The following is a 26,632-nucleotide window of genomic DNA, read 5'->3' as shown; positions in this document are numbered from 1 at the left end:
AGAAAGTTAGCAGATTCATGTAAAAATAGCTTTACCAAAACACCAAAAAAACCCCAAACCAGACAAAGAAATAAGTTTCTCAGCTCAGAATTCTCTGTGGAAATTGTCTTAGTCCATAGCCCTTGTTACACTACCTGTAGTGCCTGTTACCTTTTACCACTCAAGAGGTCACCTCAGGTGCCTCAAATCACTTAGGAACTTTGGTCCTGCAAGGAAAAACTGCAGAGGATGGTGGAATGCTGCCTTGGTGTGCCACACAGCTCAGCACCAAACATAAAACTGAACTCCTGGAGCAAAAGCTGCCATGTTTATTCTGGTACCTGCTTGTAGGGTTTGTAGTCTCTCTGTGCCCTGATACAGTCTGGGACCTGTGGCTCTGTTGTTAAATAGTGCTTTAAGAGATGGGACAAACCCACAATGTTTCTGTACAGTACTAAAGCAGGATCCAAACTGGTGCTGTACTGCAACAGAGGCGTGGGTTGTGTGTGTGAAGAGTATGTGGGGATGCTCTGAGCTGCGTGAACTCAATTCCACTCTAGGTCTTCTTTCCTCTTTGTGTTTTATGATTGAGATGGTTAAGTTTAGTACTCCAAAGCTGTGGCTTCCAAAAAAGAAAGAAATGTGCATTTCAATTATCTTCATGTTTGCCTTCATGTTCATACTTTTTATCAAAAGTAAAGCCCTCTGAAAGGAACTGCCACAGCAGATGGCATTGAAATGTGAATAGAAGGTTTCAGAGGAGCTCTGTCACTCAACAGTGCATTGGAGATGCAGGAAATTTCAGTCCTGCAAATGTCCTGAACAATGTGGGGAGGGAATGAAGAGATGTTCAAGTAGCAACGATTGCCTTCTTCCTTATTCCATTGCTCTTTCTCTAAGCAGACATCAATAAAAGACAATTATGCTAGAAGCTACAGGGACTTGAATAAGACTAAAATACCCTAATTGGTGTTAATTGAATAGGAATGATGAAACTCAAATTAGAAACCATGTGTGCTATATTCAAAGATAATTACAGAAAGGAAGTATGACTTGCAAACAAGGATAACTAAAGGTACTGCATATAAACAAAGCATATTAGAGCTGGAGAAGCTGTTTTTATGATCTAGGCTGCAAGACTGATAACTTTTTTTTTTAATGACAGTTATTATCTTCCATTTCAGGAGACTGAATTAGGACTAGTAGCACATTCCCATGTGCCACGCTCTAAAACTTAAATGTTCAAGAGAAGAATCCTAGATTTTAGCTGCCCTTTCCTTTCATGGCACCCACTGGTGAGTGCACTTGTCCAGTGAATGCATCTGCCCTGGGTATTGTGCAAGTGACAAGATGTGTGGACATGAAGACCTGGCAGTGAGTGCTGAAGGCTCTCTGCATGCTAAGGAGGAGACCTGCAGGTTACCTTGCCAGCAGGAACTTGGTGAGGCACGAAGGGGTGGGTAGGGACCCAATGGAATTTGTAAACATCAATAGTTTTCCCTGACTCCTTGTGAATTCCTTCAAGAAGTTCCAATGTGGAAAAAGTTTGTATGATTTATAGGGTCCCACTTTTGATACTTCTAGGCAAGCAATGGAAAATATGGAGAGGTGAAGTGTTTTCCCTCAATAAACTCCAGCTAGAACATGACTCAGTCCCTTACTGTGCTCCATGGTAGGTTGTTCTGCTGTAAAACAAAAGCACTTCAGATATAATTTGTTTACTGAAAATACCTTTTCTGCAACATGTTAGTGAATGTGGGCTATAGTCAAATGAGAATTTCTAATAGAATTAAAGTGACCGGAAACCTTGGTTTTCTCATTTTGGTACAATACATATGCTGAGAATTATGCATTAGAACAGTTTACCACTAAAATCACATTGATTCAAAGAATGCTTACCAGTTTGAATTATCTAATTTTTACTTTGGCTAAGAATTTAGTTATATATTTAGAAGTACACTGTGGCTTCTACTTCCTGACTCAGGTTTTCAGTCTTGCAAGTGTCTGGTCTGTCTTTTGTTATATTTATCTTTGTGACAAGACCTGATACTTGTTATTACAATTTTACAATTCATCTAATACTTAGCACTTATTTAGTAATAAATGTTCGTTCATACAGTGCTTTATAATGTTACATGATAACTCACTATTAGCAGAGTTGTTGTTTTTAAAAAGTATCTGTAAAACAGAGTGGTTTATAAAACAAACACAAATTAACAGACATCAAACTGATAGTACATAGTACTATCAGCATAGTTCAGTGATTAGTGCTTTGGTATAACTGAACACCTGATGGAGAACTTCAGATGATAAAAATTGCTCCAGATAGAAAATGTCAAGGTGCAACTCTCAATGTCAAGGCAACTCTATTTGCTCTTAGCTGCTGTAGGTTCCATGTCTATGTCCAGGTCTGACAGAGAACAGTAAAAGAGCATCTGAACATATTTTGTTGTTGTAGCTGTAACACATAGCAAAAATATGTAAGACAAAGTAAGACAAACATATATAGATATCGAGAATTTAAAAGCACTACACAGATACTAGGAAAATTACAGAACACTTAAATCACTTGGATTAAGCACATGTTCTAAATAGCTAAAGGCAAAAGGAGCTCAATCATTAAACAGAAAGTCTTGTTTAATTAGACTTTCATCAACATTTTAATTGAACTGAAGATCGATAGTTGACTTTAAACTGACCAAAAATGTTCCACAATTTGGGCAGAAAGTGAAACAATGTTGTCCTGCTCTTTATGCCTTATGTGCATTTATGCACATATTTATTTATCTTTATGTGCATTTAGCCTTCACAATCCCACATGACTTTTATTGAGCCAACATCTTAAGCATATTAGATGACCACACATGTCCACATACCGGACTGTTCTGTACAGGTGTGCATGGTTTTATTTTTAGGGTCATGTAACAATGCAAATGACCTCATTTGCAGTACAAAGCCTAGTGAAACTTCATAAGGAAAAAGCATTCTAAGTTATTCTTTATGCCTTCTGACCAAGCATTCAAGATTTTGGCACACTAACTAGGACTAGATGATGATGCTTACCAGAGAGCCACTGCAGATGCTTAGGTCGCTTTTCAAATGGCATATAGACCCCCAAATAATAGGCAGGAATGCCTGACAGGGCAATACCAATACCAATAAGGGAATTGATTGTGTCACTGTAGAGAGGAACTATGACCAGGAAAAGGGAGCATAAACAGTATACCATAGGGAAGAAGAGGCTAAGCTGTGGAGACAAAAAAAAAATAATTCCAGCATTTATTAAAAGATGCAGTAAATATTCTATTGTCAAGACTTTGCAGATTAAAATTAGACAAGTCAATAATAAAAATATAACTATTTACTATATGACTGCTATGTATTGATTCTTTTGAGTGCCTACAGTCAGTACAATTGTCTAGTTTCTGTGTATGCTGTCAGAGCCTCTTATCTGGTACACGTCTGAACACCTGAGCATTTTTTTTTTGTTGTTTACAGATCTGCACAAGCTCAGTTTCTTTCCACAATAGCAAGAGATCAATTTCTGAAAGCAGTACTATGAAACTGAGAAAGAATGGGTAGTTTTCCCTGTAATTTCACTTGCAAATTTTTAATTTTAAATTTGATTGGAAACTAACTCAGCTTAGACTTTCAGTTACTGTGTTGATGCTACAGATCTAATGGATGGATATATATACATATACATACATATATATATATATAAACATAACCATTTTGCCTGTGCACTTAAATGTGTCACTAATAAGAAAAGATGCAATAACCTCTTTATGGATTTATTTTTCACTGGCTGTAGTAATAAGCCTTTTCAGGAGAACAGGAGCTGACATTTGAGTACTAGCTAAAAGTCCTCAGGGCTTACTTGTATTTTTTTTTCTTATAAAGATTAAAATTTAAGTTGATTAAAACAAACTGTTACATTTCAGAAAAGGAAAAAGTGTATGCAGAGTTGTGATGTTGACTAAGATGGCAAATGCTGATAGGAATTAAACAATCATTATCTATAATCTGACTGTAATCCTTGCCTTAGCAGAGTCAATAGCAAAACTGCCAGTAAAACAAGATATAATCTTTATCCTCCACATATTTTGTGGGAGGGTTTGGAAATGACGTTTGAACATGCTTCAGGAAAACTTCATCTACTCTAGAAGTTTCTCCAGCTGTAGGTCCTTAGGATAGTTCACTCCTTTGTTTGAAGCATGCTTTTTTATAATCAGGGTTTTGCATTTAAATGGGAAATAAAGTGTATTGGTAAAAATGGTGCAGGAAGTTAGGAAGAGTGAGTGAGAAATATTTAGATAGGGTGTTAATTTGGATTTCTCATAATTTTTACTGCATCACTGCAGAGCTGAAATACAGGTCCTGGAGACAATCAACCTCAGGGAAGATGGGGCCAGTGTGTGGGTTTTTTGTGCCTGGGGGAAGCTGGAGGTTTGTGTCCCTGCTTCCTTGGACAGTCACTGAATTAAAACTGGAAACAAGTTTTAGGTGCACTTTGTTTCTGTGCATTCTCCCTCTTTTAACTGATAGCCAGATGCTCTTCTGTAATTAGTCAATAAGCTTCTATTTTACTGTCTATGACCACTGCTACCATTACTATGGGGGTAGTTCCAGGATGGGCATGTATTTATTCCTTATTTATTTTGAAATAAAGATAGTTATAAGGTTGAATGAAAGGAAAAAGAAATGGCAAATATAATTTCAATCTCACAAAAAAAGTACTAGAACAGTTCTTTTGGAAAACTCAAATGGGTTTTGCTCCTTCATTTCTTATCTTGTATGTTGAAAATATTTCTATGGCTGATAAATAGTCTACAATATAACTAGTAATGTTAAGGCTGTGGTATTAAGGTATTAAGTCATCCATGTGCATGACCTGTTATTTTGGGGCTTTTTTCCTCTCTTTCTTACTTACTTTAACAGGCCGTGGTCTGTGTGGCTGAGTATATCTCAAATATATCAGTCCTGCAATAGACAGACCAACAAAGAGCCAGTAGTTGAAGCAGTAGTAATTAATGAGTAGGAAAACATCTTCCACAAGGAGATAAACCAATGTCATGAAGCCCTAGAGACAAAAAACCAAAGACATTTTAATGTGGAAATAAAGACGTCTTATAAAATATTATAAGAGGTAGTAAAGTCATAAAACATCCTGTTTACAACATATTTATCTGGACTTAGGAGATCAGGTCATTGCAAGAAAGATGTGCCTAAAACTCTGAGAAACCTGCAAATATGCTGTGTGAAACACACTGGTATCTCTTTTTTAAATACAGCAATGAGACCAACCCATTTGGTTGAAGAGGCTTTGGGTTTGTGAAGTTATGTTCCAGCATCAGCAGGAAACTCTCCTAAGAAGAGCAGGTGAAGACACCCAGACTTTGCTGTGTTATGGAGAAGGCTGCTGAGAAGCTTTCTGTAGGCAGTGGCTTTCTCTGCTGCTCTGGCTGCAGCTGGAAAGCAAACTTTTAATTTAGTTTCACTGTTGGAGGCTCTCACAGTCCAATCATACACTGAGACCATTAAAGCACATTCTGTGGTATGCAGACATGCTGTGTTGCCTTTGTGGAAAAAGGTAAAATACTAGGAATTTACTGCCTGTTTTAACAGGTGAGTAGGAATAAAAATTCACTCTGAAATCCACTCTGGTGGTGTATTAATGGAGTATGGCTCTCCTTACTGGTGTGAACAGAATCCCTGTAAGGAAAGGGATTATAGCGAGATTATAACTTCTAGTAAATTATTTGGTGATAAATATCATTATGAATAAATATGTAACACAGGGCAATGGAAGAATCCATATAAAATTAATTTTGAAATAGAAAGCAGTGAAATGCTTTTGAATGATTCCACCTTTTCTGTTTGTGCATATCCTTCCCCTTATTTTAATTGCTATATTTAGGGATTATTTATTAAAACCATTTGCAGTAATTCCATAGCTTATTGGGTCTTGTGTAACAACATTTATTTATATAGTGACACCAGGAAAAACTCAGTATGACTATGGGCACTCAATAGTAGAAATTACATTTTAAGTGCTTTGTCGTTCCTGTTCTAAATAGCAAATCAGCCTGTGGCAAAGTCTGTGAGATGTTCCTGCTGTATTCTCCTCCAGTTATACTGTGAAAACTCACATAAAGACTTAACTCCTGTCTATACTGTTACATACTTGGCCATTCTTTAAGTAATGCCATACTTATCCTCCCTAATATTGTTCAGGAGCATAGGGATGTGAATCAAGCCATTCTCTTTCTACCAGTAGCCACCAGCAGCACCCTCCTCAATGAGTTTTAGAAATGGTGGCTTTTGAGGAAGATGTCTCCAGCCCAGAAGAAACCCTGGAGGGATTGTGAGAGTGGAGGTGAGCCAAATCCCTGTCTGCCCTGGCAAGCATGGGGCTGGGCTGTCATTTTGTCACTTACATTGAAGAGGAGAGCAGGGACTGGTGTGAAGCACCTCACATGAATCAAGCTCAGACTGTCTGGAAGGTGTCCTTCTCTGGCTCCAACATAAAAAAGCCTGGGGAAAAAAAAAAAAAAAAAAAAAAAAAAGAGTAAGAAAACTTAACCAGACATTGAGCCACGGAACAGCTTGTTGCCTTCTGACAAAGGCAGCATTATTTCTTTTATTATTCCACTGTAAATGCTTCTCCTTTTTTCAAGTGGTTTTAGTTTATTGGTTGGTTCTGACCATGAGAAGACACGTCAGGTCATAACAATCCTTTCATGCATACATGAACAACTTGACATGGCCAAAATCACCTGTGTTGCTTTTCTAACACAGTCAGTAAGGAGCACAGAATGCTAAGAAATTATTCCGTTTCAATTATTTAAAATAAATCTTATATTTCATACCTGGATGCTGCAATTATTGATGAGTTTAAGCCACTATAGCAAGACATGGCCACTGCTATAGGAATTATCCACTTTCCATAACCAAGGGTTTCGCTGCCAAATGTCTGCAACAGAAAAAGAAAATTATAGTGAAGCCCATCAAATTAAGCCTTTCATGAAAACAGACTAGACAAAACATAGGGTGAGAGCCCACCCTTTCTTATGACACCTGATAATGACTTGGGCAGTTAGAATTTGGAAAAACTGATCAGTATCCAAATAAAAATGGCAGATATGTTAAAAGAATAACTTTTAAAAAAGAATCTAAGCCTAGATCAAGTCATAGAATCATAGAATAGGTCAGTGAAGAGAAGATGATGTATTGGCTTTATTGTGTTCTGAAAAATCCTATCTGCAGTAATCTAAGAGTTATAATTGTACTTTTATATAAAATATTGGTAGTGTTTTAAAAAGCATTTCACTGCACATTTTTGTGTTGACAATATTGGTGTGATCCTGCAGCATTGAACATCACATACTGTACATTAGAATGATAGCAAAACCACTCAGAGTTTCCATAGCTCTTTTTCTGTCTGGCCTGGCAAAACCATCATTCTACAATCAAGTAGTTTTAGTAGCACATAAGAGGATTTTACAAGAGCAGATTTATTTGATATATTCTTTACATGCATTTTTTAATATACATTTTCTAATATACTGGTACTCTTACATGAAAATAAGCTGTAAAACAAAGCAACAAACTTCAGCATGAAAACATATCTATTGTTTTGCCAAGATGTATGCTACCCAAGACTCTTCTGCAGTGTCATTCATACATCAACTTCTAATTTCATTATTTTATGCAACTTACCACAGCCACAGCATCACTTGTGAGGAGATCTGACATGTCCAACACTACGTAGTATGCTACATTAGTCAGCAAGTAAATAATAGTCACAACAGGCATTGAAATTGCAATAGAAAGAGGTAGATTCCTGCAAAAGGAAAATGGCAAAACTATTTCATGTCCTTTGATTAAGATATATTTAATCTTTTATTGATCCAAATTCAAACATTTCTGAATGGATGCCTCCACCACCACTTTTTGTCATCTGTCATTTTGTAATCACAGGGTTATAAAGTACTCTGCAGACCTGTGTAAGACAATTCCATAGGCAGCTTAGTTGGCTGTGATTTGACACACGTTTTAGAGAAAAAAAAACATTCATTTATACCTGTAAATTTTATAAATCATCTTTCCTATGAAGCAATTTTAGAGAACACTTAAGCAATGGGATTTAAGTGCACATTTGGGTGTTTTCCTGATCAGAGTTTTTTTTCCCTGACTCATAGGCTCATGTTCCAAGAGGAGGTGGATTCAGTCTGAGTAGATGAGGCAGACCACTCCCCCAGGGCATGTCTCACTACAGAGGGGAGGAGAGGATATATCCAGTGCTCCTATGGAGGATTTTATTTTTTACTTAACATTTCATATTTAGCAAAATGGGCTATTTTTTTCCATAAACAGTAATGCTGAAAATAGAACAGTCATAAAATAAAACAGTCTCACTCTACTGGTGGAAAATAACTGTTCTATCTGACTGAAAAGAAACAGGGAAATTTAGAGAGCTAGATGGAGCTCTGTTTTTCCCTGCTTTCAGCTGGGATTAATTCTCCTCCTATAAAAATTCTGGCCTAAAGTGGGAGGTCTAAAATACATATAGGCAGAGAAAGTGATTTATTAGTGTGATACAATTGTCGAGAGATGACAGTAACCAGGACGAATTTGCACACTTACTACTATGGAAAAATAAGAATTTCATTGCAGAGAAAATAGTAAAGTAGTTCCCAATCATAAAAACAAATACAGAGGGGCTTGTCCTGCTGTTATCTGTTTTACCAGGGCACTTCAGCAATTCAGAGGAAAAGCAGCCATTTACCTCTGGGGGTTCTGCATTTCCTCGGTGACGTAGTTGAGTGTGTCCCACCCCGAGTAGGAGAAGAGTGCGGAGTAGAGAGCCAGGGCAATCATTCCTGGGCTTGTTGCTGAGCCCTCGAATGAAGCTCTCAGGTTTTCTGTTTCTCCTGTACAAACAGCAGGTACCAGTTGCCTGTCACATTTCAAGGACATTAAACCCAAAGTCTCAGCTAACCAAAAGGACATAAAATCCTAAAGCATCCAGGTTTCATCACTTTTTTCTAAAAGTGCGCAGCTTCCATTTTCACATGACAAAGAGGAAGGTTCCAGTGAGACACTCAGACAGCTGCACTTGTACAGGGAGACAGAAGAAGATGTTTTCCCATGTTTGTTATATGGATATGACTTGTGTAATTCTTCTAGAATTCACAGCATCCTCACCTCCTTGCATCTCCATCTAACCTACTGAAGGAAAAAGCTGTACTGAGGTCATGCTATGCCCTGTCAGCCAGGCAGAGGCACTTGGAAACCCAGTTTCAGTTCCCGGATCTGTCTATTATTTCTTCCTCATATCTGTACTTTTGTTTTCACCAGAAAAATTAGTGGTTACAGGAGGGGGAACTCCTGAGGCAACATTCTGAGGCAACATGCCCAGTTGGATGCTCAGCCTCACTAAAAATTAGGACATTAAAATGAAGAGACTTGAAAAATCTCCCATTTCCAAATTTTCCTGTACCTTAGCTCAACCTGTTGAGATGATGATGTGCAGAATGCTGCATAAGAGGTGAAATGTTAATGAAACTGCATGAGCCTCCACTGTGATTCTGAAAAAGGGGAAGAAAGGCCTTAGTGAGTTTGCAGAATGGAAGTCAACCATCTAATATAACTGGAAGTGAGTTTAAGTGTTAAGGAGGATAGAAACATGCTGAAATCTCTGTTAGGGAAAAAAGGAAGGTCTATGTTATAAATGAAACAACTTCACCCTGTGGTTAAGCTAAGGAGTTTATGGATACCACAAAAGCAATTCAGTCTTTGAAGAGCAATAACTACCAGGAGACTGAACTGAGGAAGGTGAAAATGGTGGGAAGGAACAAAACCCCAAAAAACCCAAAAACAAAATCCAAAAGGAGCAAGACTAGCTTTTAAAACTAAAGGCAGATAAATAATTTGCAGTGTTTTGAAAAAAGAGGCCTATCTAAGTCCATCAGAAGGAACACAGCAGAGCTAAAACATTCTGGCTGTTGTCACTGACACAGCTGCTGAGTTTAGAAGAGTGCATTGACCTGATCACAGCTTCCTCCAGAAGTCTACATCATTCCTCCATCCTTCTGTAACTGCATGCCTGGTTCTGCTTAATAAAGCAGAGATGAGAACTTTACTGTCAATAATGTTTCCTCTTCACCTGTACCCTCCCTGACCCCAAAGAGGACCTGGCATGGGCTGACTGGATGCAGGAGCAGAGGGAATGGCCCCTGGGCCAAAGTACATCGTAGCAGCTGCCTGGAAGTGAGTGGGCTGGGAGTTCTGAAGGAGCCACGGGTCCATTTGTGACTGTGGGGACAGGGCAAAGCTCTACAGGGTGACACCACTGGCATGCAGCTTTCTGAAACTGCAGCTTTATGAGGGAAACCAGTCCTTTGTGTAACTGTGGCCCTTAGAAAATGCTTTTTCCTCTACATTTTGCCCTACTCTTAGGACTAGGTTTGTTTGTTCAGGTTTCTTCAGACTTCAATGAACTGACATGCACGGGTAATGGTTAAACAAAAAAGATCTCAAGGTCTGGTGTAGCTTTACAGCATAAGAGCTGATGCAACTGCAGCCAAGAAAAGAAGAGCAGCAAACATGGAGAAGAAAGCATGCAGATGAGGTTTTATAAGCTAGCTTCAGCAGGAGAAAAAGACAATCTTTAAACCAAAGAGGGAAAACATCTTTATTTTAATTGAATGGAGATATAATGGCTATTTAGGACTTTCATAGGAAAGGAAAATGAAGAAACCTTAGAAACAAAACAACAGAGCTAGAGGTGGAAGAGACTTCAGCATACCAGATACCCAGATTAATAAAATCAAATTTGTGTCATATGCAAAGATCAGAGGTAGCACCAGAATAAACCAGTCTCCACCTTTTCAGTGTATTCAGTTCAGTCCAGTTACTGCTGACACGAGGTGGCTCATCTGTCCTATGATGTCTTACAGCACCACAGTGATTCACAGGACTGCACACTTAATCTCCTCCTTTGTTTCTAGGAACAAGGCCCTCCCTCACCATGGAAAGAAAGGGGGTATTCCTCCCCAGTCCTCTCCCCTCACCAGGCACTATGAAGGACATGTCTGGTGATTTCTGTTCTGCTCTCCTGTCATAGGAGAAGTAGCAATGTCAGCCTTAAGCAAACATGAGTCAGATACACTAAGGCTGACTTTAAAATAGCACTAAACTGATGCCAATTCAGCTGCTGTCTGCTCTTCAGCCTGAAAAAGGCAGAACTCATTCTGTGTTGGGTTTGCCACACTAAGCATAGAAGAATAATGAAACATCTGTAGTTTAACAAGCCATAAAGTTCCTCTGATCTTCCTATGGCAGACAGTTTTTTCCAGAATAAATAACATTTCACATGTAAGCCCTGAGAAGTCTGATCTTCCTTAGAAGTCTGATCTGAGATTTTGAAACTCATACACAGCAAGAATTTAAGTAAAGGAAAAATATTCTTACCTTTACCAACTTTGTACAGGCCAACAGCTATCACCAAGATAAGCGCCATAACTTTAGCATATGTGAAAACATCTTGTACACGGGTTCCCCACTTCACATTAACACAATTAATAAATGTTAAGGAACCTGTAGAGAAAAAGACTGCATGAGAGGAGCACAGATAGTTTCTATCACATAAAAGCACATTTCAAATACATCCTTAGAAATACAACCCCTCTTTTAAGAAATAAAGCAGAATTAAATTTCACCATATCAGGAGCACCTAGTTTATTAAAAGAAATTAAAGACCTGATTTAACAGTTACCCAGTATTTTTTTTTTTTTTTTGGTGAAGATGCTATTTTCTTGACAGTAGCTAATATAAAATACATCAGATTTTGAATTTTAGCACTAGCTCCTGCTCCTTTTGAATAATCTAAATTTTATTAAAGTCAGCAGAGTTCCTCAGATGCAAAAGGTGAGATTTCTCTAAATATTTTTTTGTGCTGATCTTCTTCCTGAATTTCTCCCTGCTGATTTAAGCTCTAGTCTACATACAGAGTCAGGACAGCTTCTGCACCAGAAATGAGATGCTGTTGACAAGATACTGAACTGAGCCAGGCCAGCATGCTGTGACTCTGTGCCCAAGGGTCAGGAGCTGCTCCATTCACGCTTTGACCCCAAGCCTGAAGGTTACAGAAGGACTTATGTAGAGAGCCTAAATTATGACCACATCTAATAAAAATACCAGTTGCAGAGAGTGTGTGGGATCATTCAGTTCTCCTTTCCTCCTTCTGCCATATTCTTTGCATTCAGTTTTGGAGCAGAAGGCTGGTGGCAGGTCCAGCCAGGGGCTAAGACAGCTCCCCACCTCCTCTGGCTGTAGCAGCACCCTACCCACACAGCATCAAAGGCATCTTATCTCCCTCCCCACACAGAATCAAAGGCATCTTATCTCCCTTGCAGCTCTGCAGTTCAAAAGAGCGGTAGATGAGGAAAGGCTTAGATGAAGGTGTACGCACTGGCAGCAGGCATGAAGCCCAGGTGCTGGAGGAGATAGCAGGACAAATGCTGCCTGGGTGGCCCAGAGTACTCTCTCAGGGTACCCATGGATCAGAATGGGTGATTTCTTCTCTAGGAATCTTACTGGTCTTTCCTTTCTGCATCTTTGCCCTGCCTATAACCTGCACTTTGGTTTTGAAAGGAAGAAAAAGGGGTTTGTAATGTTGAAATGAAAACCATTTAGAAGCCTTTCTATATGGCAAGGAAATTAGCATCCAACCATAGATACCCACAGGAATCACCTCCATTATCATGAGCAACTCTGCATATTTGACAGTGTCCTCTCACCTGTCAAGGTATTAATAGACATATTTACAAAAATGGGATCTAATTTGTCCCTGCTATTTCCTACTAATATACCAATGTTTGGTAATGGGGGCAGAGTTTTGTTCAAGACCAGTATCAGATTTGAATATAATTTAAAACCTGTCTGTAAGTATTGTCGTCTGTAAACCTTTCTCTAGGAAATGTGGTATATACACTCAAATAAGATTTTATGCTCTATAGCTGAAAAAAAAGTAGAACTTAGCCATATACTTCTTAAAAGTACAGTATTTATCACTAACTATTAGAATTAAAGGTCTAGGTCTTGAAAATCATAAAGAAGTGTTGACTGAAGTTTTTAAAACTGAACATTTAGGAGTCATTTGCAATACTAAAAAGTGGTATTTGAAATAATGAAAAGGACACGTTTACCATATGTGATAAGACACGTAACATATACCATGTGCTGCAGAGTGTAATTAAATTCAAGACAATGAGATCTTGCCATGGCATTCCCAGTAAATTCTAGTAAATATATACATGTTTACATAAGTTCTCTTCGCTACACTGGTGAAGTGCCAATTAAATCCATGATCCTAAACCTTATCAAAAATTTTCAAGCTATGAAGAGATTTTTCAATCTGACACTGCTGCTGTGCCTATCACAGCAAATATAAATGCCCTCTTAATTTCCCCTGCCAGGTGGGCTGTTACTCAGGCTGTTACGCCCAGTCAGTGCTGAGGAAATTACTCTAATATCTAAAAAAGCAGCAGCCACCATGCACACCTGGGGCATCAGCTCAAAAATCAGAGGTGCTACAGCACACAACTCATTCACAGGAAGAGGACAGCAAGAGGAACTAGGAAAATGAGGAATTAAAGAAACATTAGGATTTGAAGACTGCTTCTCTTAAGTGTTAGGATTTCATGAGGTGCACCTAGAACACCTAGGAAAAGCATTTTTGACTTAGTCAACAATTGGTTTCTTATGCAAGTAGAAAATTTCAGCTGGCCAAGTCTTTTGGAATAGGGTTAGTTGACTTTTAGACAGCTCAAGTTCCACCATGCAGCCTTTTTCAGAAATGAAGTTCCTCTGCACCATGGTGGCAAGAGTCAAGGCTACAGAGAAAACATCTTCTCAGAACTGTCAGTATACATGGTATTTTCTTAAGTTAAAATTACATGTTCTTTTGGAAGCTTCTGTTGGGTTGTACAATATAAGCAATTTTTAAAAAAATGTGTGGTAGCACAGTCTGAAAGGTACACATACTCCATCTTGACAAATCCAGAATACAGCTTGTCTACTGGAGGATAGATTTGTAATACTTAGCTCTCTGGTCCCCAGAGGCATAAAGTCAGTAAAAAGTCAACTCTGCCTGATTACATGCCATGATTTTTCCAGAGATAAAACTTGTATTAGAGAGAATATCTTTAATTCCATATGAATGTTAAGATATTTGTTCATTTTTTTTGTAATTTGCAAGTAAGAGGGGGGAGGGGACATCGCCCAAATGAGGGCTGCGAATTCGATTGATGATATGGATCTTTAATCTCTCCCCTCTAATGATCTTAGATCCAAGTATGATCCATCTGGACAAAAGATTATTAGTTCTTAAGATGTTTTAGAGATGAAATAATTATTTTCACAGAAGGTGAAGGAATAGAGATTTAGATAAATCCTTTGGGTACCTACAGTTATAGCTCTGAACTTCTAGGAATCATAACTTTACTTACAAACACAAGCAGCTGCAATCAACCTCACCGCATCATACGGTGGCTGACAATGAGGAAAGATTGGCTGAACGATGTAGTTAGCAAACGTGATTGCTATGACTGCCTGGTTTGATGGTTCAATAATTAGCAAGGAAGACCACAGTCTGATGAAGGCCACAAAGCCACCAAATGCTTCAAGAATATAAGCGTAACTGCCTCCAGATTTAATGATGGATGTTCCCAGTTCAGCATAACACAAAGCTCCAAACAGTGAAAACATCCCACCAAGTGCCCAGATGACTAAAGAGAGTCCATAGGAAGCACTGCACACTAAAACACCTTTGGGTGATACAAATATCCCAGAGCCAATCATGTTCCCAACAATTAAAGAAACTCCATTTAGTAACGTGATTTCTTTTTTCATCTGCATTTTTTCTCTTGTGCCTTCTGTAAGGTCCGTTTCAGCTTTTCCATTCTTGCTTTTGGATTTTTTATTGCAGCATATTCTCCAGGGGCGTGGCATCCTCAACTATCATCACCTGAAAAAAAAAGAGAAAAGAACAGATTTTGTAACATACATGGGATCAGAGACACACATGAGATAATTAGCATCCAACCCATGTGGTACAAAAAGCATTTTTTTTTTTAATAATTGTTTTTATCTTCCTGTCCAGGAACTGCTTACTACTGAATAACAATTTATTACTTTCCCTCTTCTACCCTTCTAATGGATAAATGTGAGACCAGTGTCATTGGTTATAGATTCTGAAACTTTCATAAACTCTAAGCTCACTTTTATTATTTATCTTGAATTGTAATTCTACATTAGCTTATTGAAGTTATCTTAGGAAAGAAGAGACACTGTACATGGGAACATTTTCCAATACAGCTGGAGTGCCTCACGTTTTGCTCCCAGGAAGAATTTTACTTCATTATTATCTGTTTCACCAAATCACATCCATCTGAAAATTATCTGCTGAGGAACACAAGAGAAAAAGATACTAAAGAACTCCAGCCTCAGGAGGTTAATGTTAATGAGAGGATAATGAAAAGAGCTTTAGCTGGTTTTAGAGGTGAGATTCCTGCTGCAGTGAATAATGCAGCTTGTTTAGTTATTAGCCTCACTTGACTTCTGGGGAGAAGCCACTAGCATACATAGGGACTGAGTTTTGAACACCCTGTTCCTGGAATGCTTTTGTTTATGGGAGTCCAACAAAATACAACTGTAAAAGCCTCCCACTCCAATCAGTGCTCACAGGGCAGGATCCAAGTACTCTGGGAGCTGGGGAAAATTACCTCCCTTGTTAGCTGCATCTATAAATCAGCCTAGTACACAAATCACACCCCTTGGAGGCTGAGGTCTCCAGGGATGGAGAAGGGAAATGTAAGAGCTGGGGAAGCAAACTGTAAGAGCTGAGACGGCAGAAACTCTCCCGATTCTTTGGTCCTGCTGACTCATAATGATGCTTACTCAGAACAATGACTTTTTCTGGGTGGCTGCCTCAAAAGAAAGTTATTTTTCCTTCCTTCCCCTCCTCCTCCACACACATTCTAAAACACTTCCAAAGAAAACTTCCTCAAAATCCTATGAGTCAAGTTCTCTGAGTTGAACAAAGCTCTTCCATGTGACATGGCCAAAAACTTGTGATCACAGATTTATGTTGTTAAAATGTGGGTCAACAGACAATTTAAAAGAAACAACCTGCCCTCCCAAAACTTCCTGAAAGGTTTCCTTTGAAAAATATACCTGTTTTAGCAGCCCTGAATAATTTATAATTGCACGTGCTCTTTTCCATTTTCTTCTGGTGAAACTCAGTTTCCTAATTGATCAGATAACTAACAAGGCCTGATGAGGATTAAAGATTAAAAGATGTCAAAATCACTTTAAAGATTAAATGCTTTTCTCATCCCAGTGGCACTTCCTCTAACCACAGAAACACTGTGGGAACAGAGGGCTAAAGTTAAATATTAATTCTTGCCATAGGTGTTCAAGAATCACTGCTGAGTTTCCCAATTTCTGCTCACCTCTTCTTCACCCAGAGGAGACTCCTCTTCTCACTTTGTCTCCTTGATTTAAGAGAGAAATTTCAGTCATGAAATCAGCCATGCATCTTCCTTAAAATTCCTGCTAACATTCCTTTTTCTACCACTAACACGATTTTTCTGATTGTGTGAAAGAAAGGAGGGGGGGGGAACATTACCTATCCCTCCCCACTTAAATCAGAGCTAATACTTCCAGAACCTCCTGGCTCTGTTTCTGCTCTTGATGGCTATGTGAAATGTTGGCAAAAACCTCCTGTGATTGCAGTTGTCTGGAGAGCCAAATCAGAACAGAAATTTGGGCACAACTCTGTATTATTACTACTTTGACAGCAAAGCTGAAGTTTAAAAATTCCCTTGTGCTTCTTGAGCCTGATGTGGGATTTTAACTTTTTTTTTTTTCTTAATAATTTTAAAATGTGGTTTATTCAGAGCTTTGAGCCAAAATGCACAAATGCTTAAGTGTTACTGCTTAAAGAGAATACCAATTTAAAATGCAACTGTTACTGAGGTGATGTGTATGTAAAGCTTTGCAAGTAGACATGAAAAACATGGTGATCAGGTTTCCTGAAATGAAGTTGCATTGATAAAGGAGATAAGGTTATTTTCCTGTAGAGTACACAATGCAATTGGTAGGCTTACTACCAATTGCAATGTGTATTTTCTTGTGTAATACCAATTACTAGTTTTCCAGTTTCATTAGTACAGGTAACTTGTACACAGGCTGTCAAACCTGAATTTTGATGTCTAGTCCAGATTACCCAGTAGCTAAAGGGAATTTGAGCATTTGAACTGGCAATGCTACCTAAGCCTAGTAGAACTTTTACAACCTATAGATTTCATGAGAGCATGAGGATGAAGATTAAATTATTTCCTTAAGTAACACAATGTTTTCTACGTATTTTTCTTCTCCCTTGTACAAACAAAAGATTATTTCAGATCTCTAAAAATGTGTAACCAGAGCAGTGTAGGGAAATACTTCTTTCATAACTAAATGACTATAGACAAAACCACTTTGAAAGTAACAGAAGAAACAGTACAAACTTCTGTACTTTGAGAGATGTCACATCAGCAAAACTTTTAACCAGACCCTGAATCACGTCTATAGCTAGGTACAGCCTGAGAATCAAAGGATAAAAGATTGAGTTTCCACAGCCAAGCTGTGGAAGTTAAGTTACCAGAATTTGCTGCAGCTGAAAATCTGCAAGAAACAGGAATTAGAGAACAAAAGTTTTTGAACAGCTTCTGCCTCTCCTGTTGGCCTGGTCTCTCCCCAAGCCAAAACCAATATTCCCACTGGCTTTAACAGAGCACTGGTTTAATTCAGTGGAGTCACAATGTTGAAGTTGTTATTGATTTCTTTATTCAAGACTACATCTTCTTTAAATAAATAAGTTTTTACTGAGGAAGGATTCACGGTAGTTCCTAATGAAGTCTTCATGCTATTCAGAAAATCAGCAGCATATAGAAGAAGTTTCCTGTACAGATCTTCCTGCATAATTCCAAAAGGAGAGGAGATTTTCATCTAATAAATAAAGAATCTACTGCTGTAAAAATTCAAGCAGCAATGAAAATAATTTGAGGATAAGCCCAATTTATGTTGCCATGGTCTAACTCCCTCCTTTGCAGCTTCTGCTGTTTTGTTCCTACTGAACCCAGCCCATAGCCCTGACCTCCTGTTACCACTGGCACTTTATCCTCATCAGTCCATCCTCCCTTTCTGGGACCAAGACTGTCTTGAACTGGCATGCCAAAAGGCTTAAGCAAAGGAGCCCAGCTGTTCAAGCGTGACTGTTCTCTGCCAGTCCTCCCTCTGGGTCACATTTTGAGGGTGGAGATAATCCAAGTGACACCCAGTACTAAGGTCTGGAAGCACTTACACGCTGGGGTCAACTGTCAGAGCTGTAAGAAGTTGAGTCCTTACAGGGAGGTGGCCATTTTCAGTTGGAAAATCCTGTATTAAAATAGGCAACAAATCAGCCCTCTAGCAGAGAGGAATTCAGAGAGGCTTCCTGGGTATGGAAAGATTTAATAATTTATATTATATATATAATTTATAAAAGGACATTCTTTGCATACTAGCATTCATTATGCTTTAGCATGACTTAGTGTTCAAAGGTTAATCCTACTGCAATACTAAAACTTTAAGGCATCAAAAATACAAGTAAAGTTATTTTAGTAGCTCTTGTGTATGAAGTCTGAAAAGTAATACTTGGAAGCTTCCTGACATGAAGGAAGCTCTCTTGGTTGTCATAGACTGAGATAAGCAGAAAGAGCCACTGCTCTCTGAAAATCAGAGATTCAGACAGGCACCAACATGCCTGTAGCAGGCTCTATGAAACAGCTGAAAACACTCTCCTGTGCTTTCTGTCAGCAAGTGATCTCTACTGCAGAACTTCAGAACCCTGTGTTCATAACAGGCTCCCTCAACAAATGTGGGAAAATTTTCCTCTGAGAGCACAGGCAGACATAACAGCCCTAAATCCTTTGAAGTCTTGTTTATACCCCAGCTGTGTGCAGAAAAAGCAACAGAAAAGATCCTGTAGACAGACACCTGAAAAGTTATGGAAAACAATTATACCATACAGGTAATTCTCAGTAGCTCATTTTTAAGTCAAGCTAGTGCCAGATATACAGAAAAGTGAAGGAAGAAGGACAGCTTGATAGTAGTTGAAAACTCAAACTGAAATCAGTTTATCCATAAACTAGTGCAGGACTGGTTTGGTAGGGCAAGATTTCCTCTGACACTTCCCATCTTCAGGTATTTACAGCTCATGAGTGATTGCCACCTACTTGAGGAGGTAATCAACCTTTGCCAAAAGATTGAGCAAGGCTTGGTCAGGGCTTATGGAAGTGTGACAGTGATCTGCTCCACAGGTCCCCAGAGGGACCAAGCCGTCTCTGTTTATTAGGACATTTTTAAATTCTCAGCTCTTAAATCAAGAAATATCAGTAAATAAACCAGAGGATCTCTCAGAGAGATCAAATATTGTTCACTTCAGCAGATTCCCTTGGAAACTGAGCATATTTAGAAAGTCACCTCCCATCAAAGCTGATGGAATATATTGGGCATCTAATTCTCTCCTTAGTATTTTTTTTATTGGAACATGAAACCAGATGAGACAGCAGTTTCCACGGGACCAAACCGAATGGATTAATCTTCAAAACACTGTTGATAAGCATGAGCAGGTCTTAAAGGGAGTATACCTGGCAGATTATACTGTTGAACATTTTCCAGTGTGAGATCAAGCAAACAAAACAAGATTATGCATTACAAAGGAACAGCATGAAATGCTATTAGCAGTAATAATAAAAACAACAACATCCACTTTGATTTCATCTGAAGATGACATAACCCACCCAGTTGGAAATGACCAAATTTCCTTTTTGTCTTTAAATTTTGTTTATAAAAATCCTCAGTGAATTAATGATTCACATGCCCTAATCACATTCCTGTGGTCAGAGGCTAGTTTTGCCATAGGAGGGGCTTCCCACCCCAAAGTAAATCACAGAGGACATTTGAGAGAGAATATACTGTCGTCCAAAACTAAGAAAGGTATTAAAAAAGGAAGACAGCAGCTTACCAGAGGGTAGGTGATGTAAGTGCTTCCTTGAGCAGAAAGACTACTGCAATTGAACAGTGACTCTTTGGCTGCTGCTCTAACCAAGCACACATCTGTTTCATCAGGATGGGTAAGTTAACACTAATATGAATAGCTTCTTTCTCTCTTTTTGTTTAGCTTTGCCTATAGCCTCTATTTTTATTAAAGTAGCATGAATACCAAAACCAATGAGAGCTTTCAGGAAAGAAGATCCTAGACTCTCCTGGAATGTGATTTGTCCAAATTTCAACAAAAGTCATTAGCAGGCAAAAGCAGGCAAATATCAGCTGGTCTCTATTTCTTCAGAACAGAGAAACTTAGAAACTTGGGATACAAGTAAGACAAAAGGAACGTTGGTAAAAATGAAACAACCTTCATCCACGTGTCAGTGAAACCAAGAAGTTAACGTGAAAAAAATTCAGTCTAATTCCTTCTTGTTAACTTAGAAAGCCACAGTGAGAGCTTTTAGTAACACAGAACACAAAGAAGTGCTTATTCTTATGGCATAACTCACCAAAAGACAAAGATTTTCAGACGGGGGAGACTAGCAAAGAATCATAGATGACTGAAAATCATAGACATAATTTTGATCAACCTAGGTTTTTTTTTTTCTGTTTACTTTTAAATTTTTTTTCTTATTTAATCTACTCATTATTAAATATTTATCAACTCAATTGTTTTTCCTAACCAGAGAATTATAACTCTGTGGCTTTTCTAATAATTTATGACATGATGCATAATATGCAGAACAGGCTGATCTAGTGTTAAGATCTTACTTTATTAAACAAGCTTTTTAAAAAAATCACAGGTAAAAAATAAGCAAAGAAAAATTACTTACCCAATATATTCAGCTTTGACTTCTGAAACAATTATGTTGCTGCTTACAAAGTACTTTTGGAAAGCCAGTATGGTACACAGCACAGTATCTGCTGAGACAAGTAATCATCCAGAAAACAAAGTCTTCTGGGCAGAACAAGAAGTTAATGAATGCAGAACACTAACCTGGGATTTTTGTTTTCCAGGAACAGGGCCAATAATAAGGGAAAAATTTGTACCATGTCAAAGGGTAGGAGCTGATCCAGCAGGTCAAGAGTCTTAAGTCACTGGACTGAGCTGAGGCACCAGATAATAGGACTTCATCAGAATTGGGTTCTAATCCACACAGGAAAGTGAAATAATTGAATTCAAATGGCCTCAATAATCCAACTAGAAAACAAACAGGAGAGTTGAATCGTGTTGCACATTCCCTACTGTAACCCACAGTGACCCAAAGGAACAATAAAAACAATGCAAATCTTTCTATTGCAAGTCAGTGCTCCTCCTCTATCCTCCTTTTAAAGTAACGTCTTGTAAAAACATGTTTTCCTTGTTAGACAGAGACAGGTCTACAGTTAATGTTTACACAGAAATGGCTGTGCTTTTTTAAAACAGGATTCAGGTACATGTATGGCATGAAGCAAGCATTTTGAATAAACAGCCTCCAAGCTGATTTATTTTTATCTATGAAGGACAGTTATTTATCCCTGAGAGCTCCCTTAGTCTGCCTGAAAAGACTGCACAATGTCAGCTGCCTGCAAGCCAGTGGTTACACACATTATAACATAGCAAGAGACATTTTGGCAACCAAATTGTTTTGCAGGGATGTTCTCTGCTGAAAGAGTAGAGGCTGAGCAGGAGATTCTTTAATCAGGGTCTCTGTCATCTTAAAATCTTTTTTCTTCTGTCAGGGCAAAGTTAACAAACTGCAGCCTGAAATCCAGACTGCATATTTTCAAGAACACCTAATTACTTCCACTCTGAAATTTGTGTCCTGCTTCAGATTTAGAGGCACAAAAGAGGTTTTAGGTTTTATGTTACAACTGAGAGAGACTGTCATAATTTTCCCCCTTTCAGAGATGGAGGGTACCCTTTATATTGTTCATATATTCCCCAACTTCAGTTCTTTAATTCTGTAAAACCTGTATTGTGGAATGCAAAACTCAACTTTTTCCTCTTTATTGCTTCCTGTATTACTATTTGTCTGTTCCTAATGGTTACATCCTACTTAACATTTCCCATGAATTTAAATGAAAGCACATAAATCAGCATTGAATAATCATAAAGCATTCTGCCCTGTGTATGGAAAACATTTATTTCCTGAACATTGCTGTGAACACAAAAACTAATTCCTTTGCAAAGGAAGATTATATGTGATTGCATTTTAACTAAGTGGGATGGCTCATGAAAAAGTGAAAGTGACTTGCTTTCTAACACTTTTCTCACTAATTTTTACAATCTTGTGGGATTTGCCTAGCAATTCTACAGTGAGGATTCTCCTCACTGCTGAGTGCTGAGTGGCACTCACTCCTGAGTGCCAGCTCACTGCTCATAGCAGTTCTCTGTGTTATAGCTACACATGCACATATTTGCTCATGGCACAAAGAGAAGTACTCTTGCTTGAATAAGCCTGTGACATTTTCTGCTTTCTTGCCTGCACTTCCATTACTGCTCAGGAAGGCTTTTCATACCCTGCACTGGAAACAATAGCACTTCAATTATTTCCTGGGCCCCCTCATTCCGGCCATTGCCCATATGCAGTGAACAGTTCAGCTGCACCTCTGCCAAGTCCTCCGCTTCCTCCTGTTCTGCACCTCTGCCCCCTGCACCTCAGTGCTCAGCCAGCACAGCCTCCTACAGTTGTTGTCCACAGCAGATGCACTTACAATTAACCCTGACTGAAAAGATCTTTACTTCCTTTCCTATGAAGTGAATACAGGATACAGCATAGCACACAGACCACGTCAAAAAACCTCTACCAACTTTACCTGGTGGTATGGGAGAACATGAGAATCAGCAAGGCACTGGATATACAGCAATGAACTCCATAGTCTGCTGGTCAGTGTGGCAACACCTCTTGCAGGACTGAGCTCTGGTTGTGCCCGTTCATCATCAGATGAATGTACCAGTTTCGGTTAGCACTTGGGCACAATATTTCTAAATTTTTCATTCTGAAGAGTAGCAGCACATCATCAAGCTCAGAGAGCTTCCAAGTACTGTGAAGGGCAAGTAAAGAGGGTGAATAATAACCTAATGACAGACGGTATTTGGTATAGTCAAAATGAAAGATGATTAAAAATAGCTAAAGCAGTTACATTAAGTGACTAGGTGTTAAAATGGCATATGAATTCTAATAATAACAAGTGCAAAATAATATGTGTAGCCTTCTTTCTATTTCCCCCCATGATTTCAGCTGTACATTTTAAAAGACTCTCAATGAGATATTACAACTTGGAGAAATGCTCTTATTGTTTGTGAGGATAAGTGTTCTGAAACATCAGGAGCATTGATCCTTGAAGAAGCTGAAAAAAATCTGTTAGGAATTGCTAATGAAGAAGTGAGGAGTGTACAAAATACTGCTGTACATCAGGTGCAGGAAGAGACTTAAAAAAAAAAATAATCAGCTTTTCAAATGGGAGCCTTCTTGAGGGCTTGCTGCCCTTTCTCTCAAGGCACGGGGGTCCCACCAGATCCACACCCAAAGCTTAGGTCTGACTGTAGCAGACACTCCAGGCCTGGGCTTCCTGACAGAGAAAATCTGTGCATAAACTGCATGAGTGCACCTAACTGTCCTGGCCGACGCTGGATGTGGTGCCAAAGTCAAAATGAGTGCAGAGTGTTCCAGTTGCACAGAAATCTGTTCCTGTTTTCATAGTTACTGGAATGGAAACAACAGAAGTGTCAGACTTTGACATACTGTCTCATCTTTCTAATTGTCACCTCCACACACCCTTCACACACCCTGTGTGGCTCACACTGCCTCCACCTCCCTTTTCCTGTAACTACCTCAAAGCTTTAGCCTTACCCCTCTTCTGTATTGCTCAAGTCCTGAGTGTGGCTGCCCCTTCCTCTATTTCACTTTTGAGGAAATCTGTGCCTGCTTAGCATGCTGGAGAGGGCAGATTTATGGATCACATTCCCTCATGGAGGAAGGCTCAGGGTCTGAGGAAAGAAGAAGCAGACAGAATCAAGTTCTATCAAGTGATCCCAAGAGTTTCCTTGGAGGGCTGGGCTATGGCTAGAACAACACTTATGGCCTTACAGATGTGTGTGCATTCAGACCTGAGGTAGGAAATAACTTCCTTCTGAATGTGACTCTGCAGGCCAGATTTATTATTATTATTATTATTATTATTATTATTATTATTATTATTATTATTATTATTATATTGATTGATATTATTATATTGATGTATTATTACTATTATTATATAACTGACCCCAGGCTAGCTCCCTACTGAGAGGTAAGGATCAGCAGAGAAACTTCAGAAAGCAGCAAGATGATCTCTCTCAGCTGGGCATCCAACCCATGGGATCTTTTATGTCCAACATTTCCTCTCCGCTATGAAGGAACTGGAGGGTGGGCAATTACCACAGTTACCTTGGTGACACCTGCAGCACCTCTAGGATCTCTCCCTCTGTTCTCCACCTATCCACATGGCCTCTGGAGAACAGCCACTCATGGGTCACTGGCAGAGAAGGCACACTCAAGAACATGTCAGAGGCAAGGGAGTACACAAAGTGAGTACACAAAGCATCACTGGGAAGGATCAACAACACAAATGACAAACTAAGAACAGAGCCTGCCTGTCTGCACAGGCATCACCTCGTACTGTGCCCAGCACACAGAGATAAGGGAGCTCAGCATCTGTGCAGGGCTCAAGTTCTGTTTGCTCTAAGGCAGAGGATGCTTTCAGTGAGGTGAGAAATAGAAAATGGGAAATACTATAGCTGTCAGGAACTAGCTGGCAGGCCAGTGACCACCCTCAGCCTTTAAATAAAGGCAAAACTGTCTTTACCTTCTTACACCTAACTGAAAATAAATTACAGAAGTTTGCAACTCATGTAGACTCTACTACAAGAACAAGATAGCATCTGGTAAAAAGATCCCCCTAAACAAGACTCTGTTCTTCTAATTACTAAAGCCATGACCCAGGACAGCTCTTAATACAGGATGAATTTTGGACACATGCACCCACACCTGAGAAATGTGATTTTCTTGCCTTGCATGACACAAATCTCTCTTTAGGCATCAGTCATAATGAACTGATTAAATGTGATGTGCAGTGAAACTCAATTCTGGCACCAGACTACCCCCTGGAAGCTTTCCTCAGAGCCTGTCTCTGCTACACATCTTCAGGTCTCCTCCACAAAAATGGCATCATTTCTTTGTACCATCGCACTGGGCTCAGCAGTTTAGTTTGAATCCTCTAAGAGAGGCAGGATAAAACTCAAATTCTCAGCTTATGGAAAAAACGTACTTTAAAAAAAGTTCACAATTGCCTTTTCTAGCCAATAAATTATACCTCAAATTCCTGTGATTCAATTCACAAAATAAGAGAGATATTTTGAAAATACTAAGCTCTTGACAACCAGTAATGCCCACACTGGATCTGAATAATTGAAATAGAGATCTCAGATCTCCATGTTTCCTAACAGCCATCACTTAGGATTTCTCATTTATCTACTCTTTATACAGCATATTAGGTAAATGTCAGCTTTCTTGTACCAAAGGTTTGGATTTCCCCAAATTTTAGATAGCATTAGCAGAATTTGTACATATTAGTGCTGTTTTGTTACAAATCAAACCTAATAATTTTATTACTGAGTTTGAAGCCACCTAGATAAAATTACTAAGAATTTCTGAAATAAGCTAAAAAAAAACAAAAACCACATACCTTTCATCTCAGATGGCACCATTTGTGTCTCAACCTGTTAGGACCATCCTTCACACAAAAAAGGATGGCAGAGATGTCCAGGGAAGGTTAAGGCAGATCACAGCAGGAAAGACTCATGCACATCACTTCCAGCGTGGCAGGGCAGTGCATGTTTCATCTTTGTACAGACCCAAATTACTGCTCATCGTGTAAATACTAAATTGAATTAGAAACTTGATCCATCAACATGACATGAGAAGTATGACAAAGGTAAGAGAGGTATTAACAAAGGAAACATAAAAGAGGCATCAACTGAGGGATCTCTTCTATAAGGTGTAAGTGGATCTCATCATACTAGAATTTCATAAGGAATTTTAATGGGTGTAACCAAATAATTAAAAGGCTATAGCTGCGCCCTTTCTAATGTATCTGTTCTTAGCAGAACAAAGATGATCAGCACAATGTCCTCCTTGCTCCCAGGACTACCATTTTGGACTGACATTCTTTCTATGCAGTAAGGTCTGAAGCACTTGCCCTGGCAACAGAATGGAAAAAACCAAAACATAATGAAGATCCTGTAAAAATACAATGTAAACTTCCTCCCACCACAGATCTTCTAGGTTACCTCTGGAGGACTAACCAGTATGGCTGAAAGAAGGAAATTAAGTTTAAACACAGCATACAAGCCCCAAAGTAGAGCACATAGAGGTTTTTCTTCCTCTATAGCAAAGATGAGATCTAGAGAGAAAAAACAATACTCAGTGTTGAGATGGGTTGTCTCAGTCCTGCAAAGTGAAAGGAAAGGATACATATAAACAGAAAA

General features: G+C 38.9%; 1 protein-coding gene across 1 annotated transcript; it reads right to left on the bottom strand.

Moving 5' to 3' along the window:
* Positions 1–2,104: 2,104 nt before the first annotated feature.
* LOC103529311 (Y+L amino acid transporter 2) lies at positions 2,105–21,079 on the bottom strand. The gene is made up of 11 exons (XM_008494732.2): positions 20,955–21,079; positions 18,395–18,468; positions 14,496–15,013; positions 11,458–11,583; positions 8,771–8,915; positions 7,702–7,825; positions 6,852–6,955; positions 6,420–6,516; positions 4,913–5,062; positions 3,043–3,226; positions 2,105–2,437 (listed from the first exon to the last, which is right to left on the bottom strand). Exons 3-11 carry the CDS (start codon positions 14,995–14,997, stop codon positions 2,346–2,348), a joined length of 1,524 nt encoding a protein of 507 aa, XP_008492954.2. The 5' UTR covers positions 14,998–15,013; positions 18,395–18,468; positions 20,955–21,079; the 3' UTR covers positions 2,105–2,345.
* Between the last annotated feature and the right edge of the window lie 5,553 nt (positions 21,080–26,632).

Source organism: Calypte anna, chromosome 2, assembly GCF_003957555.1.
Source record: "Calypte anna isolate BGI_N300 chromosome 2, bCalAnn1_v1.p, whole genome shotgun sequence".
In the NCBI taxonomy this organism is placed as follows: Eukaryota; Metazoa; Chordata; class Aves; order Apodiformes; family Trochilidae; genus Calypte; species Calypte anna.
Note: the sequence above shows the minus strand (reverse complement) of the source record. Positions and strands in the feature narration are given on the sequence as shown.

Bases quoted from the DNA above. Each gene is read 5' to 3' on its own strand.
- LOC103529311 (XM_008494732.2), bottom strand. From the start codon at position 14,997: ATGCCACGCCCCTGGAGAATATGCTGCAATAAAAAATCCAAAAGCAAG. The intron at 8,916-11,457 runs GTAAGAATATTT...CTGTTTGTACAG, and splicing joins CCTGTACAAAGTTGGTAAAG to GAGAAACAGAAAACCTGAGA. The intron at 6,956-7,701 runs GTAAGTTGCATA...TTTCTGTTGCAG, and splicing joins CAAGTGATGCTGTGGCTGTG to ACATTTGGCAGCGAAACCCT.